The sequence below is a fragment of the Lipophrys pholis genome (genome assembly GCF_963383615.2).
Source record: "Lipophrys pholis genome assembly, chromosome: 7".
Lineage (NCBI taxonomy): Eukaryota > Metazoa > Chordata > Actinopteri > Blenniiformes > Blenniidae > Lipophrys > Lipophrys pholis.
Window position 1 is genome coordinate 21,994,826 of NC_137638.1, and position 13,347 is coordinate 22,008,172.

Genomic DNA, 13,347 nt, shown 5'->3' on the forward strand with positions numbered 1-13,347 from the left:
TAACGAGCCAGTGCTTGAAAATGGAAGGCAGCAGGAGTGTATATTATCACAGGGGAAATATGCAAATTCAAGCTGGGGTGGATTAGTTATTGAGCAGATTTGCTACACACTATACCATCATGTCATCGTACAGTTACCTACCACCTTGTGTTGTAGCTAGACTTCCATTAATGCTAGTATTCACCATGGATACCAGTAAAACAGGATAAACAAAAATTACAGATGGGCTATCAGATGCTTGCGTGACAACTGGGCGTCCCTTTGCCTTCCCAGCCCCGTTTGTATAATTCCAGGCATAGGATGACAAAGGGAAGTCCATAAGTCACATAGCTGGAGTATGAAGGCTCAACAGAGTGTCCTTTAAACCCGAGGATCCATCAAACTGAGCAGTTAGGAGACGAGTGGTGCAACTTGTGCAAAGTTGTAAAAGAGTGAATTTTACATCTACCAGTAAAAACTCACTATGAACAAGCTTCAGTGATCTGACAGTGAACAATAATAGTGTTGACAAAACAAAGGTTTGAATCACTGCAGTGTCATTAGATCCACTTGGCAAAACTGACTCTCTCACACTCTGCTGTTTTTAAATACGCACTGATATGAAAGTGTATATTTGTGTCAACCAAACCCTGGGGAAACTATTTCCAAATGGCTTTATGTTGACAGCACAAAAATGTAATAACAAATAAATCACGGCTGCAAACATTTCTCAGGGTTGTTCCCACCTCATTCTAAACAATGCCGCAAGAGGCTATTGAGAGACGCATTTAAAAAGGGATCACAGAGACGACAAGCGTTTGTGTGTCTCTGTCGGTGTGTGAAAGAGAGAATGAGACAGTGTGAGAGGAAAAAAAGACAGAAATGCATTTTGTATTCATGCAAATCCACTCAGTTCCTAGCTAAGGTTCAATGTGAAAATTGAAAACATAGAAATGCATTGCGACAAGAGCTCAGCGGCAGATGAACCCGAGACACAAAGCCAAAAAAGCACAGAGGACATAGCAGGTAAGGTGTTAGGGCACATAATCTAGAATTCTAAATTCAATCCTGCCAACCTCATATACGCGTTAGCGGGATTTCTTGGTGCAACAAATACAGAAGTGACAGAGAGAGCTGCACAAACCTAATTTAATCAGGTATGTTCTGACTGAAATATGTAACAATATAACATCATCAAATCATCAAATCAGTGTCTATCATGAGATTCAAAAATAAATAAAACAGCGGTCTCAGCTTAGTGCTTCAAAATGCCTTGAAATATGTCATGCTTTGACAAATTTAGCTCGTCAAGAGAAAAAAAATACAAAAATGCTTAATGATTGCCGTACTAGTGTTAGCGGGACAGTCTTGCTTTGCTTTATTTGAGAATTGATTTGTGCTCAGTATTATGTCGATGCTTGTTAGCTGGTTTTGTAGCTGTCGGCGTCCCAGAACATGAACACAGTGATTATCAAGCAGATTCATTTGAGGAGAGAGTTCATCTAAGCTGTCAAGAAGCTTTGAAAGAAAAAAAAAAAAAAAATCCCTCCTTAAGGGAGGGACACTTTCAAAGGCTCGTCTAGTTATATCCAGCCAACTAAAAATACACCGTCTGACGGCATGTGTTCGGTAGAAAGCAGGTGATGATCATTTTAGTCTGGTTGCAGCTATAAAAATTAGTGAACCCAATTAACCTGTGGTGATGTCGTTGATAAAACGGGGATTACAGCTTCATTATGCTCTTATCTCTTCCTGAATCATTTGAAAACACCCATTCTAATTTAGGGTAAGTAGGTCAGTTTGGCAATGGCCCGATGCAGACAGATATGGCAAATTGGACTCACGTGTGTTGATCTTCTGTAGCGAGATGTGTTTCTCGAGGTGGCGTCGTAGTTTGACCTCAGCCCCGTACTTGCCGGTGGTGCCGTTGTCGGCCAGGATGAAGTGGGAATGGAGACTGTTGAGAACCGTCAACTTGCTCAGAGGGTTGGACATGGTCTGGTATGGACGCACCACCTAACCAAAGGAAAGCAAAGTGTCGCTGTTACATCAATATGTGACAGTTTTAATTCTTTCACTCAGAGATTAGGAAAGATTTGAACCTGCCCTATGCGTCTTTCCCCAATGTGAATATGAAAGTGACACTATTTCACCTTTAGCTGTCTACATTTTAATGAGTTTTGCATCATATAATTGCTTTTACTTTTGCATTTAGTAGCGATGTTGCATCCATCCTGCTCCTCTAATGGGTAAAACAAACACCCACTTGAAGGTACAGTCACACAGTAAAACTTGGATGTTTAAGGTCCTCTGTGACCCCGACAAAAACTACACAAAGTTTGAAAAACAATTTCCACAGGATTAGTTTGGCTTGGTTTCAGAGCCTCCAAATATTTAATGGTCACTGAAAGTACAAACTTCTGTGAATTTAATTATTTACAACACCGAGAGAGACACCAACATGGAGGCAATACGAGCAATTAAATTACAGGACATTAAGTAAGCAGCATCCAATTTTAAAAGTCAAGATATTTGTCCATCAAAAATTCTGACACCTGCTTTTAAATGGGTTTGTATTGTGTCTGTTCGACTACCGAATAATCCCCTTTGAGATATTCAAGCTTTAGGCAGAGTGAGGACAGACGTCTTTTAGGCTGTCAAGAAATAAAGAAAGTTTCTCTTCACTGGTCTATATGGAATACACATGCACTCATCATTTGTTAAATCATTTGCATTGTTGTAAAAATGCACTGGAAAAACGTGAAACTATTTCTGCTACATTATAGAGGTTTCTCAGTAGCTGGGTTATGGTGTGCTGGGGCAGCGCCCGGCGATGTGAGGCAAACTCATCTGGTCATCAGGCATACAGTAAGAGCAAACCGAGCATAAAAACAGAGCCTCCACACTTAATCGTCTCATTTCAGCCACCGACTTTAGTCGGCTCTGCCTCACTTGTTCAGCCGGACAGAGTGCGGCGCGCTCTGATGAAAATTAAACTATAACGTAACATTGATTCCCTGAGATTTCAATGAGTCAGCATGTGTGCCGCAGTCTCGTGTGGTTCTGCCAGCTGTCCAGCGCACTGTGAAGGAGTTTTATCACAGACCGGAATGGCTTACTCAGCATCTCTGCTAATAAGCTGTCGACTGCAATTTAAAGGCACTGACAACTGTGGACTGCATGTGATATTTTTAACATATAGACACATAAACAAACATGCTACAGCACTCACTGCGTGGGCTGTTGTTACTGCTTCACACAGGCTGGGTTTTCTCGCACACTTACATCTTTACCGACAAGATCCTCTTGATTTTCTACGATGCCCCACGGAGCGATGCCAATGGTGCATATCTTCCCTCTGGACTTGGAAGCGTGGTCTTTCAGTGCATCGCCCACATGGCGAATCACCCCTGTGTTTCAGTGAGTAAGTGTGTGTGTGCATTAATGTTTAAGAGTGTTAGGGAGAAGGACACAGAAAGAAAAAGAGAGAGAAGTATGGTTTGTCACAATCAATACAACGCCTAAAGTCAGATGATGATACACTCTGCTGCAACTGATAAAAAAAAGAATCTATTAAGTGCGGGAGACAGAAACATGCCAGCCAGGGCAAATGTACACATCCATATAAACCCACAGACGCTCACACACATTACATTTTTTATGCCTTTCGGGGACATTGCACTGACTTACATTTGTTACTTGCAGACTTAACATAATCCTAAAGCCAAATTCATGGAGTTCTACCTTGAAAAATGTCTTCACCTTAAGGAACAATCATTTTTTTCTTTATTCCCACAAAAGAATGACAAGTCCTCAACTGTAGTGTTTAGGCGATCACATGCACGCGCACACACGCGTGAACATATACATACAACCAGCTTCAAACAGAGACAGGTTGTAGCTCTGGGCTTCTTGTTTTCCTCAGGGGAGCAGCAGTCAGACCTGGAGGCCATCTTATCCCATCTCTCCTGCTGACATTTACTCTTTCTCTACCTCCACCCACTGTCCCTCCAATCCAACCATCCATCCATTATTCAGACCCTTTCTCTTCCTCTTTCTTGCCACTGCACCCATTCTGTCACTAAATCTTACTCTCTCTTCCATTCTGTATTTGGGGGGGGGGGGTTATATAGTTTCTTTTCATGTCTCTTTTTTTTTAACTAAATAGACATGATAGGCTAACATCTTATTATCCAAGTCAGGTAAACTAATTGAAATTGAATCAAAGGGCTTCTGTTTCCGACCTCGTACGCAACAGTGAGTAGTATGTACTGAAAGGCTGCAGCATTCACGTCACTAACAGTAACTGGAAGGTAACAATTCAGAATATACCAAACCCACGCAAGTTAAAAATTATTGTGTGGACACTGTCAAGGAAACGCTGCTATACTGTGCAAAGGGATAATCGGCGGCCATGTTGAGAGGTCTCGCCACTCCCCAAAGCTTACAGAGATCAGAGACATAGTAGAACTCAATTTCACCCACTTAGACTATTTTCCATATACATGATAACCCCTTCATGCATTAGTCATGTGCTGTCAGTGTGTTAGCTGAATTTTCATATTTCCCAATCATATTTTTATAGCACACTGTTATTCAGTCATCATGTTGCTGCTGTTGAACTTTAAAACGGGGCTGCTTCCAGGACTGCCTTCACACGCTCTGCCTTCCCACTCCTCCATGCAAGGTCCTTACATATGCTCCTCTCGACCAATTTCCTTCAGCTGCATGGTATTGCCAGAGAGAGAGACCTCTATTCAGTAAAGTTTCATCCTTTATCCTTCTGGGAATGTTTCTATTGGTTTAAATTGTTATTGATGCAGTGTATTAAGATTCTACCAATATTGTTTTCCTACTGGCCAACACAAAACAACAACAAGTTATTTTTTGCCATACAACTAACAGAATTTCATGTAAAAGCGACACACTTTCAAAGCTCGTCAGACTTAAAAAAAAGCTGTCTGGACTGTTTGGCATTGTTTCCATTAAAAATGTATAAAACAATAAAGGAGAGTTATTATATTTGCATGATCTGACATTAGAAATCTGCAAGAATGGCTCATGGTTTGTATTCAAAGAATACATCATTGTGATCCAGTGATTCATACCTTTAGCGTCCTCAGGCTTTTGACAAGTATTTTTTAATAACTTGATTTATGAGAAACTCTTGAACACACTCATTGTCGGAGAGGGGCCTATTTAATCTGGATAAAAAGAAAAAAGGGTCTACCATTTAAAACAATATTAAGACGAAAGATTTTAGCATCTTACACACATTTGTTATACTAGTGTTTATTAACCTTTGATTGATGCACAAACAGAAAAGCTCTCCATTGGGCTTTCGGACCACCTGTAAGCCCCTGTGCTTTACCTGTGTTCACCCCTCCAGTGAATATCCAGGCTCCTGTTGTCATGGCAGCCTTGATGAGCCCTTTGCCAAAGACCTGCTTGAGTTTGGGCTGTAGTTCAAAGTTCTGCAGGCCCCCGTGGACAGAGATGAGCAGCTTGGGCAGATCCAGCTGCCACTCCTTGGTCATCAGGTGGAGCAGCAGGTCAGGCTTGGTGTCATAAGACACTCGCACGTACTGCAAAACATTAGAGGAGGTGTCAGTGATGCAAAGCTGCACATCACGCTCAAGGACATGGTGGCAATATGTGGTGAAGAGGACGTGTGCACACAAACAGGATCTCTTTAGGCACGTGAGAGAAATCTGAGAAATAAAGGCAAAAAGCTGAAATTAAAAGATATGAGATGGAACAGTGTTGGAGAGCTGTGTGAGTGTTTCAAGCTTCATTTCTCAAGTCACAAAAAGTGGGAACAGATGCTGGCCATGTTTGAAGAGCCACATGCATTATGGATCAACTGTTTATCTACCCAATTCAACCACCGAAACCCAACCTGACATGTGTCTGGATGAATAATTTAACACTGGGAATAAATCAGACATAATTCAGACTTAATCATTTGAATTCCCAGAATGCCACAGTGCATGCAATGTGACTTTGTTACCATGGTTATAATCGACACAGATTCTGCAACTACAATGTGCCATCATTCTGCTTTTGGAATAGATCAATTAATCATTTTATCTGCAGTAGTCTCTGAACACTTTCTTTTGAAGCAATCATAAGTATTTCAGTAATAATTACACTAATTTGATTCATTTCTCAATTATCCTTGGGCACTTTCATACAAATTATATCATTGACTGTAGGAGTAACGTACACAAGAAGTCTTGATGAAGCCTCTTGTCCATGCCATTATCTGTTAGTATCTGGCCCATATGAATTAATAGACAAAAGCACTGCAGTCACTGGGATATTTTGCTGTTTTCACAGTCCCGGTGTAACTCGCACGTAGGCAAATTTGTTTCAGTCAGCTGAGCATTCACCACTTTCTTTCACTGTACTCATATGCTGTCAAACCACATCTGTTTACTGGGGCTGATATAAAATATCTTCAGATCACATTCAGTCATTATGCACTGTCGGCTTTCATTACCGTCCTGACGTTTTTGCACTCCTCCTCTTACATTCAGTCTATTCTGTCAAATCACGTCAACACAACATGAGATCCATCTGTGACTCTCACATTTATTCCTCCATCTTCCACACAACTTCATGCACTGAACACCAGCCTGCAGTTTTCAGAACCGCATGGACTCAGCCAAAGAAGTTCTGCTGTCGGATGGCAAAACCAGATGTTGACAAGTTAATGCCTACAACCTTATAGTGGGATGAGTATTTCTAGGCCTCAAAAGCCGCTGAGGCGTTCTCTTTGTGTTTGTATCAGGGTGTTGACTATGACCTGGATCACAGTGCAGACAGGTACACAAATGCAGAGGCTCCAAACTACACAACATTGATTTTCTGGATTGTTGCATTCTGGCATGTGTCACATCAGACATCTCTTTTCAAAGCAACGAATTGCTGCTGTAGCCTCACACAACAAAAGAACAATGCTGACTCCTTTAGATTTACTGAACTTCTGTTTAAAACAGGAATATTGACCAGTTACTCAAACAATTAGCCGAACTTGGTCTTTCAGTTACAAAACACTTTTCTGTTTGCACAATAAATCTACTGTCTTTACTGACTTTACCTTCCTTCTTCAGTGCTGTGAATAATCCGTGCAATAACATATATTCATTATTACCTGGTGACAAGTGAAAACAAAGTTGGTATTCCTGACAACAGTACATTTGTACCAAAGTCCCAGTGAGACTATTCCTATCCATATTTCACAAATGTGCAGTGTTATTGGTGCAAAAGTTCAACACATGACTGTTTGTGATCTGCTACCCTCAACTTACACTGTAGCTTCTAATTATAGCTTCATCTTTTAACTTGATTTTAATCCAATTATATAGTGCAGTTAGAGCTGTAGTTTGCTTTTTCATAGCAGCAGAAAATCAAAATTGTTCTTGACAAGCAGTGGATGGGGTTTGTGAAGGGTGTGATAACAGAGTTATCTATAATTGAAATGGAGTGCATGAACATTAATGTTTGACCATGGGAATTCATTGTCAAATAGACACTTTTCTCAGGATCTGTACATCACTAGTAACTACTGGATGTTGTACCTCTCCACAAAAACTATGTTTGCTCACTCTCTGCATTAGCTTTAGTGACTATATAATTTTCTTCAGGCCTGCGACTGGCCGCCTTCACTGGCGCATGAGAGCACAGTGGTGGGGTACGTTCAGCGAGGGTTGTGGACGTGCAGAAACTGGGCCACACATTGCCATCTGCGTTAGTGTGTTGAGCATGCTCCAGGACCGGGAGGCGACTGACAAAATGCCACGCTGTAATAACACAAAGGCAGTCACCATGGCTTTGTTGGAGTGTCCTCCTCCCTGGAACTCAATGGTGCCGAAGGCATCGGTGGGACTGAGCTGTGTGTGCTTGCTGATTGACCACTTCTCCGACAGACTGTCATTCTTGGCCAGACGCTCTGCCTTATCATTCTGACTGGATGAGATTCCCGGCGGCAGGCCCACATGCTGACCTATCAGACGACCACAACAGCACCTGAACCAGAGGAGAAAGCAAGAGTGAATTTAGGACTGATGTATTACACACTCCGTTGCAGTGAATAACTGAAACCCTGAAAAAAAATGGAGCCCCAAGCCAAGATACTGTAGCAGTGAGGAGGAGAAAGGCGAGAGTGAGAAGGAGATTGTGTGTGACTGGAAGTGGAAGAGAGAAAGAGTGTGAGATCTGCTACAGTCATGTGCCTTGCCGTGAAGGGTGGGCATAGCTGAAGTGGCAGCTTGTCATCTGACTTTTATCTCTTGATTGGAAGGAGAGAAGGATGAATATATTCAAAGCCCCATGCAATATTTTATTGGCTCCGTCTCTTTTTTGTTGTTGATTCTTCTTCAAACCTCTGTCTGCCTCTCTTGTTCTCCTTTCTTTTCCATCAATAGCCACTAGAAGAGTTATCAAACAGACAGTCTTGAATACATTACAAGAGTGTATGCTTATTCAGATGCACTGAATGCAACTTTCATATCCTTTACTTTAACCTCACAGGGTGGAGTGGGAGCTCCTGAAGGAAGGCAGGCAGGAGGCTTTGATTATCACTTCATGTTTCCATCATCTCTTACCAAAAGCTACTTTGCTTTCCTCAAGCTTTTGCATTTGCACAAGAGTTTTTGACTAAAGAGGAAAAGTTGATTTGATCTTGCAGAACATCTCATTGCCTTCTTCCTGCTTCTGGCATACGCCGACTTTCCTCTAGTTATGTTAATTTTGTTTACCGAGCAAACAGTGGCTTTTCCTGTGAGTTTGTAAAAGTGTGCCGAGTGGCCGGTGCTGCTGGAATTAGACTTGGATCTCAGAGTTTGTAGTAACAAGGAGGCAGACTTTAAAGAGTAAAATTCAGGAAATATCGATGGTGACTATGAAACGGGGTCGAGTGGGTTGTCATACAATCCTTAGGTTGGTAGTTCGATATCTATCTTCATCTGTTTTCACTTGGACATTTTAAGTAATGTGAAGCACTGATGGCTAAATGGTGAGTGTTGGTTCTATCTTGAATGAACAGTATTTCAAAATAATATAAATAGTTCTTTGTCCTCATTAACTTGCTTGAACTTCACAGATGACAATAAAGCAGCTAAACTAGGCTAAGCCATTTCTGGATTAAACATGTAACCTTAAAATTGTGTCTCATTAATCGAGACAATCTAGGATAGATGTAAATTGAAGTCAATGTCAGTGCTACTCCAAGGCTTGTTTTAAAAGGTCAGTATTCAATCAGGGCTTTTAAACTGTTCTGTGGGAGGTGGACTGTCACATCATTATGGGTAATTTTTTTCAATAATTAGGAAGAAAAAGATGCTGTGCTTTTCAATCCAGAATACAGTTGAAGAGTTTGAATAATCAGTTATGTGATTTACACAAAAGCACAGTAACACAAGCAGTGCCATTTCCCACAGACACACATTGTACTCACCTATGGGGGTCTTTGGCGCTCACTATGATATGAACACATTCTCTCTTGCTGAATGCCCTTTCTATCCACGATTTCTGTGCCTGCAGAGAAAAATGACAAAAGAAATCAGTCAGTCTTTGTAAAATAATGAGAAGCGTGGATTGACCTTGGAGAAGTGATAGTCGATAGCAGTGAGAGGTTCACAATGCTCAAGAAGTCAGAAGGTGTCAGGGCTTGGAAAGCAGAGCGTGAAATATTGGATCTTTTGTCTCAAAGGTTCTTCCATAAACTCATCAGTGTCTTTCAGAGCCCAGTTTAGGAATAAAAATTACACTTGCAAAATGATGTGTGCACTAAAACACAATGTAAACACACGCAGCCTAGATGTGCAGTCTTTCACACGTAATTCAAATGCTGAAGACACTGACAGCAATGTTTAATGTTATTTGAAGACTGCAGCCCAAACCGGATGAGATGAAGAGCTGGGAAAGAGGAAGCGGATGTTAGAGCCACTGAGGCAGTAAATTATGTCAGAGTCCCAGTCCTCAGAAACCTGAATGCGTAACCCGCTGAGTGTGTGTACGCACACTGCATGTATGTGTGCACATTTATAGGTAAAAGTGTAGGCTGGTATTTCTGTATGTGCAGCTGGTGAAGTGGGTTTTTTTTTTCTGCCTGCAATGCTTCTAAGTCACATCTGCTGCAGGTCTGAGTGACAGAATGAGTGACTGGAGCCAATTATCCTGCTGCAGACATCCCGCCCAATAAGACTCTGTGAAACCACCGAGGGATGCAGCACAGGATTAGAAAGTAATACACATCTGCGTTTCCACACATACATATGCACATGCATGCATACAGTATATACTGGAAGGCATACATCCTTGGTACAGTATAAACAAACACAATTCCATAGAGGACACAATATGCTGTATGTACCAAACTCCTCATGGAGCCATTAGGAACAAAAAAATGTATCCTGTGCTGTATAATAAAAGAAAAAGTGTAAAATAAAATGTGCTTGTTTCAGCTAAAAGTAGTGCAATACTGGATATCATTGTTGCCAATGTGAGTTTTATCAGCAATCAACAAGCGCTGCGACTGCACTATACAGTCTCTGCAGGAGTTTACAGTGACCTGTAAGTAATAGTGTTGCGTTTGGCAACAGATAAGAGTTCGCTGGCTAACAGGTACCACGAAATGTCACAAGCCGAGATTCTAAACTGAATCTCCTCTGATATTTGCTGTAGAAATCCCACCACAACACTAAAAGTCAGACAAGCCAATGCTGTTTTTAGGAGCATCTGCTTCCATGCAGGTCTGATTTCCATCAGGATGCTGCTGCAGAAGAGAACATCTCTGCAGCAGCATCTCTCTATTTCTTATAAAGTAATTCAGCTCCTTTAATGGTGGCATTAGCAAAACTAGTAATGTTGAGGTATAACAGCGGGAGGAAGCCAAGTACACAATCTGCCTTTTATTTTGTTCAGATTAGGTTGGGTTTTCTTCAATTCAGTCACTTTATTAGATGTTTCTCAACTGAAAATGTGAGTACACTACAAACCAAAATTAGGCATGAGGTTTTACCTAAAAGGAAATAGAAAGTGCTGCAAAGTGGCTTTAAAAATTTCATGTACTGCGTCAGAATGAAAAGCTCTTTTAAGAGGCAGTGTTGACAAGACAAGTACGGACACCATAACATTATGTGATGTAACATTTAAAAATCAAAAATGATTATTGTCTTCTAACTATAAAGTAGAAGATATTTTTAGCAAACAAGCACAGACGTTTATAGTTTAAGCATTCAATTGAGCAGTGAGCAGTATAACTGTGAAAAAACACTCCTTTGTTGACTGCCATGAATAAAGAATTTGAAATCTGAAACATTAGTTTATCAGTGCAGTAAATGACAATTCCCAAAATATCTTGGTCATTTACTGCAGCTAATTGTTTGCAGGTGAACACAAAGCACAAGGTAAAGAGAGTAAGAGGAAATATATGAAGTAGGAGCTACAGTCAGCTTCCAGCAATGATTCCTGACTAGTAATCTAATTATGCTTCATACAAATAATCATATTTTATCTCTTTGAATGAAGTTAATTCAATATTGGTCTGTAGAATAATACACAGATGTGCTATTCTGTGAATATTAATGAAAAACCACGTGGCCTGTTTTACACGTTCAAAGTCTTGTGCTCATATTTGCAATTATAGATTTTATAATGTACTGTAATGAAAAACCTTTTCCATCTTAGTGTTTTTTGTTGTGACTCTTTAGTATTCAGCTCTATGTCTCCTATGTCGTCACTGGTGCGTCCCCTTATCAAGAACGTTGCCTTGACCGCTGGACTAGTGTGCCGGTGCACAACCTTCCTGTTTCTGAGAACTGAGTGTGCAAAACTAATCGTTTTAGAAAAGTTTGCATTGATAAAAGCAGTTTGCACTTTCGCCGAGATGGAAAACAGTTCCTGCTCTCTGAAGCACTTCTACGGAAAGCAATAAAAGAGGCTCAACAATACCAACTTTTGAAGGTTGTTTGATTCCTCACCAGACTGGCATAACAGTATTTTCATAACAGGGCTTCAGAAAAAAAAAAAAAACATTGACTGGGAGCATATTGCAGATTTTATTTTCAAATCCTATTCTAGTGCTAAACCTCACAATACACTTTCTGTATTACCAAATGAAAAATACACCAGGTCTGGAAGGTTTTGTAAAGTTTCTCTCTTGAATCCTGTTTGACAAGGAAAAAAAGAATTCTGAAACATTCACCTCTTTCAAAAGAGTTCAGCATTGTGTCACGGAATCTTTACATTTTTTACATATTCTTCCATTTACTAATCTAATTTTGTCCACTCAGCACTATAAGGTTCAAAGGTTGTGCTTCCTGGGTCAACTCCGCCATTCCAGGAAGTGTCCGTGTGGGGTTTTGTGGCGACACCAAGGGTCCGAAACAGGACCAAATGTCACAAAGGGACATTCAGACAACAAGGAGGGCACCCCGGGGCAGACTCTCAAATCCACGCCATAGGGAAACACAACAGCCGTGAAAACAAAAGGGCAGCGCTTTTTTTCTGCTCTTTACTCTGGGAGAGCTGCCCCTGCCCTCCTCCCAGCCAGCAGAGCTGAGAGCTGCTTGTACAGGGCTTTCCTCGCTGTCACAGCTACAACAACACACGCCCCATCCGCCTGACTGGCCCTGTCACACCGAGGCACGCAAAAACCCACCGTAACTGTCCACAACCAGGCCAGGCCTGCACACAGGCACACTTACCCTAACACCAGACTTCCCACGATTAACCATTACTCTGTGGGGCAGAGGGGGCTGCTTTTACAGCTCACCCTGGCCACGATGACTCAGCGGCCCACAACAACGCCCCAGCCCCATTATTTCTCTGACATGCTAAAACTGTGTATTCATCCGCCAGCGACTTCTGGAACAAAATAGATCCGTTCGATGGATACAGCATTGGATTTTAAGTCTATTTATTGGCAACAGGAGCAAGAGAAGCTTTAAAACTTTATTATTATTGACAGACCTGAAGGGAAAATCACTAGCAGGCACATAAAAGAAAAAAAAACAACTCTTTAATGTTCTGAAGGAAAACCTCTAGCAAAGATATGTCTGTTACTCCAATACATCCAAAGCTGGAACTCAGTTCCCTTTTGTAGCGAATGATTTCCTCCATCCTGACAGCTGCTCCGCCGTCATTCTTCTTTAGATATGATATGCAACACTTTCCCTCTCGATCCGTCTACCTCACACTGTTGCACCTCTCTGGCTCTTCCTCACTCACTCGCTTTAGTGTCGCTTATGAGATTTGACATGGTATGATGAGATGGCACATGGCCTGCACTCCATTGTGTAATTAAGATTTATCACTGGGGCACAGTCACATGCACACACAAACACACCAGCTGTCTGGCAA

General features: G+C 41.3%; 1 protein-coding gene across 6 annotated transcripts in view; it reads right to left on the minus strand.

Moving 5' to 3' along the window:
* The window catches only part of trpm3 (transient receptor potential cation channel, subfamily M, member 3), a gene marked incomplete at both ends in the record, with an annotated part of 154,429 nt that overhangs the window by 58,382 nt on the left and 82,700 nt on the right, over positions 1-13,347 (minus strand). For all 6 annotated transcript variants that reach the window (XM_080468014.1, XM_080468015.1, XM_080468013.1 and 3 more), the window contains 5 exons: positions 1,824-1,995; positions 3,265-3,389; positions 5,351-5,564; positions 7,809-8,010; positions 9,440-9,519. In XM_080468014.1, coding sequence (XP_080324140.1) covers positions 1,824-1,995; positions 3,265-3,389; positions 5,351-5,564; positions 7,809-8,010; positions 9,440-9,519 — 793 coding nt within the window. The remainder of the gene's footprint in view (positions 1-1,823; positions 1,996-3,264; positions 3,390-5,350; positions 5,565-7,808; positions 8,011-9,439; positions 9,520-13,347) is intronic.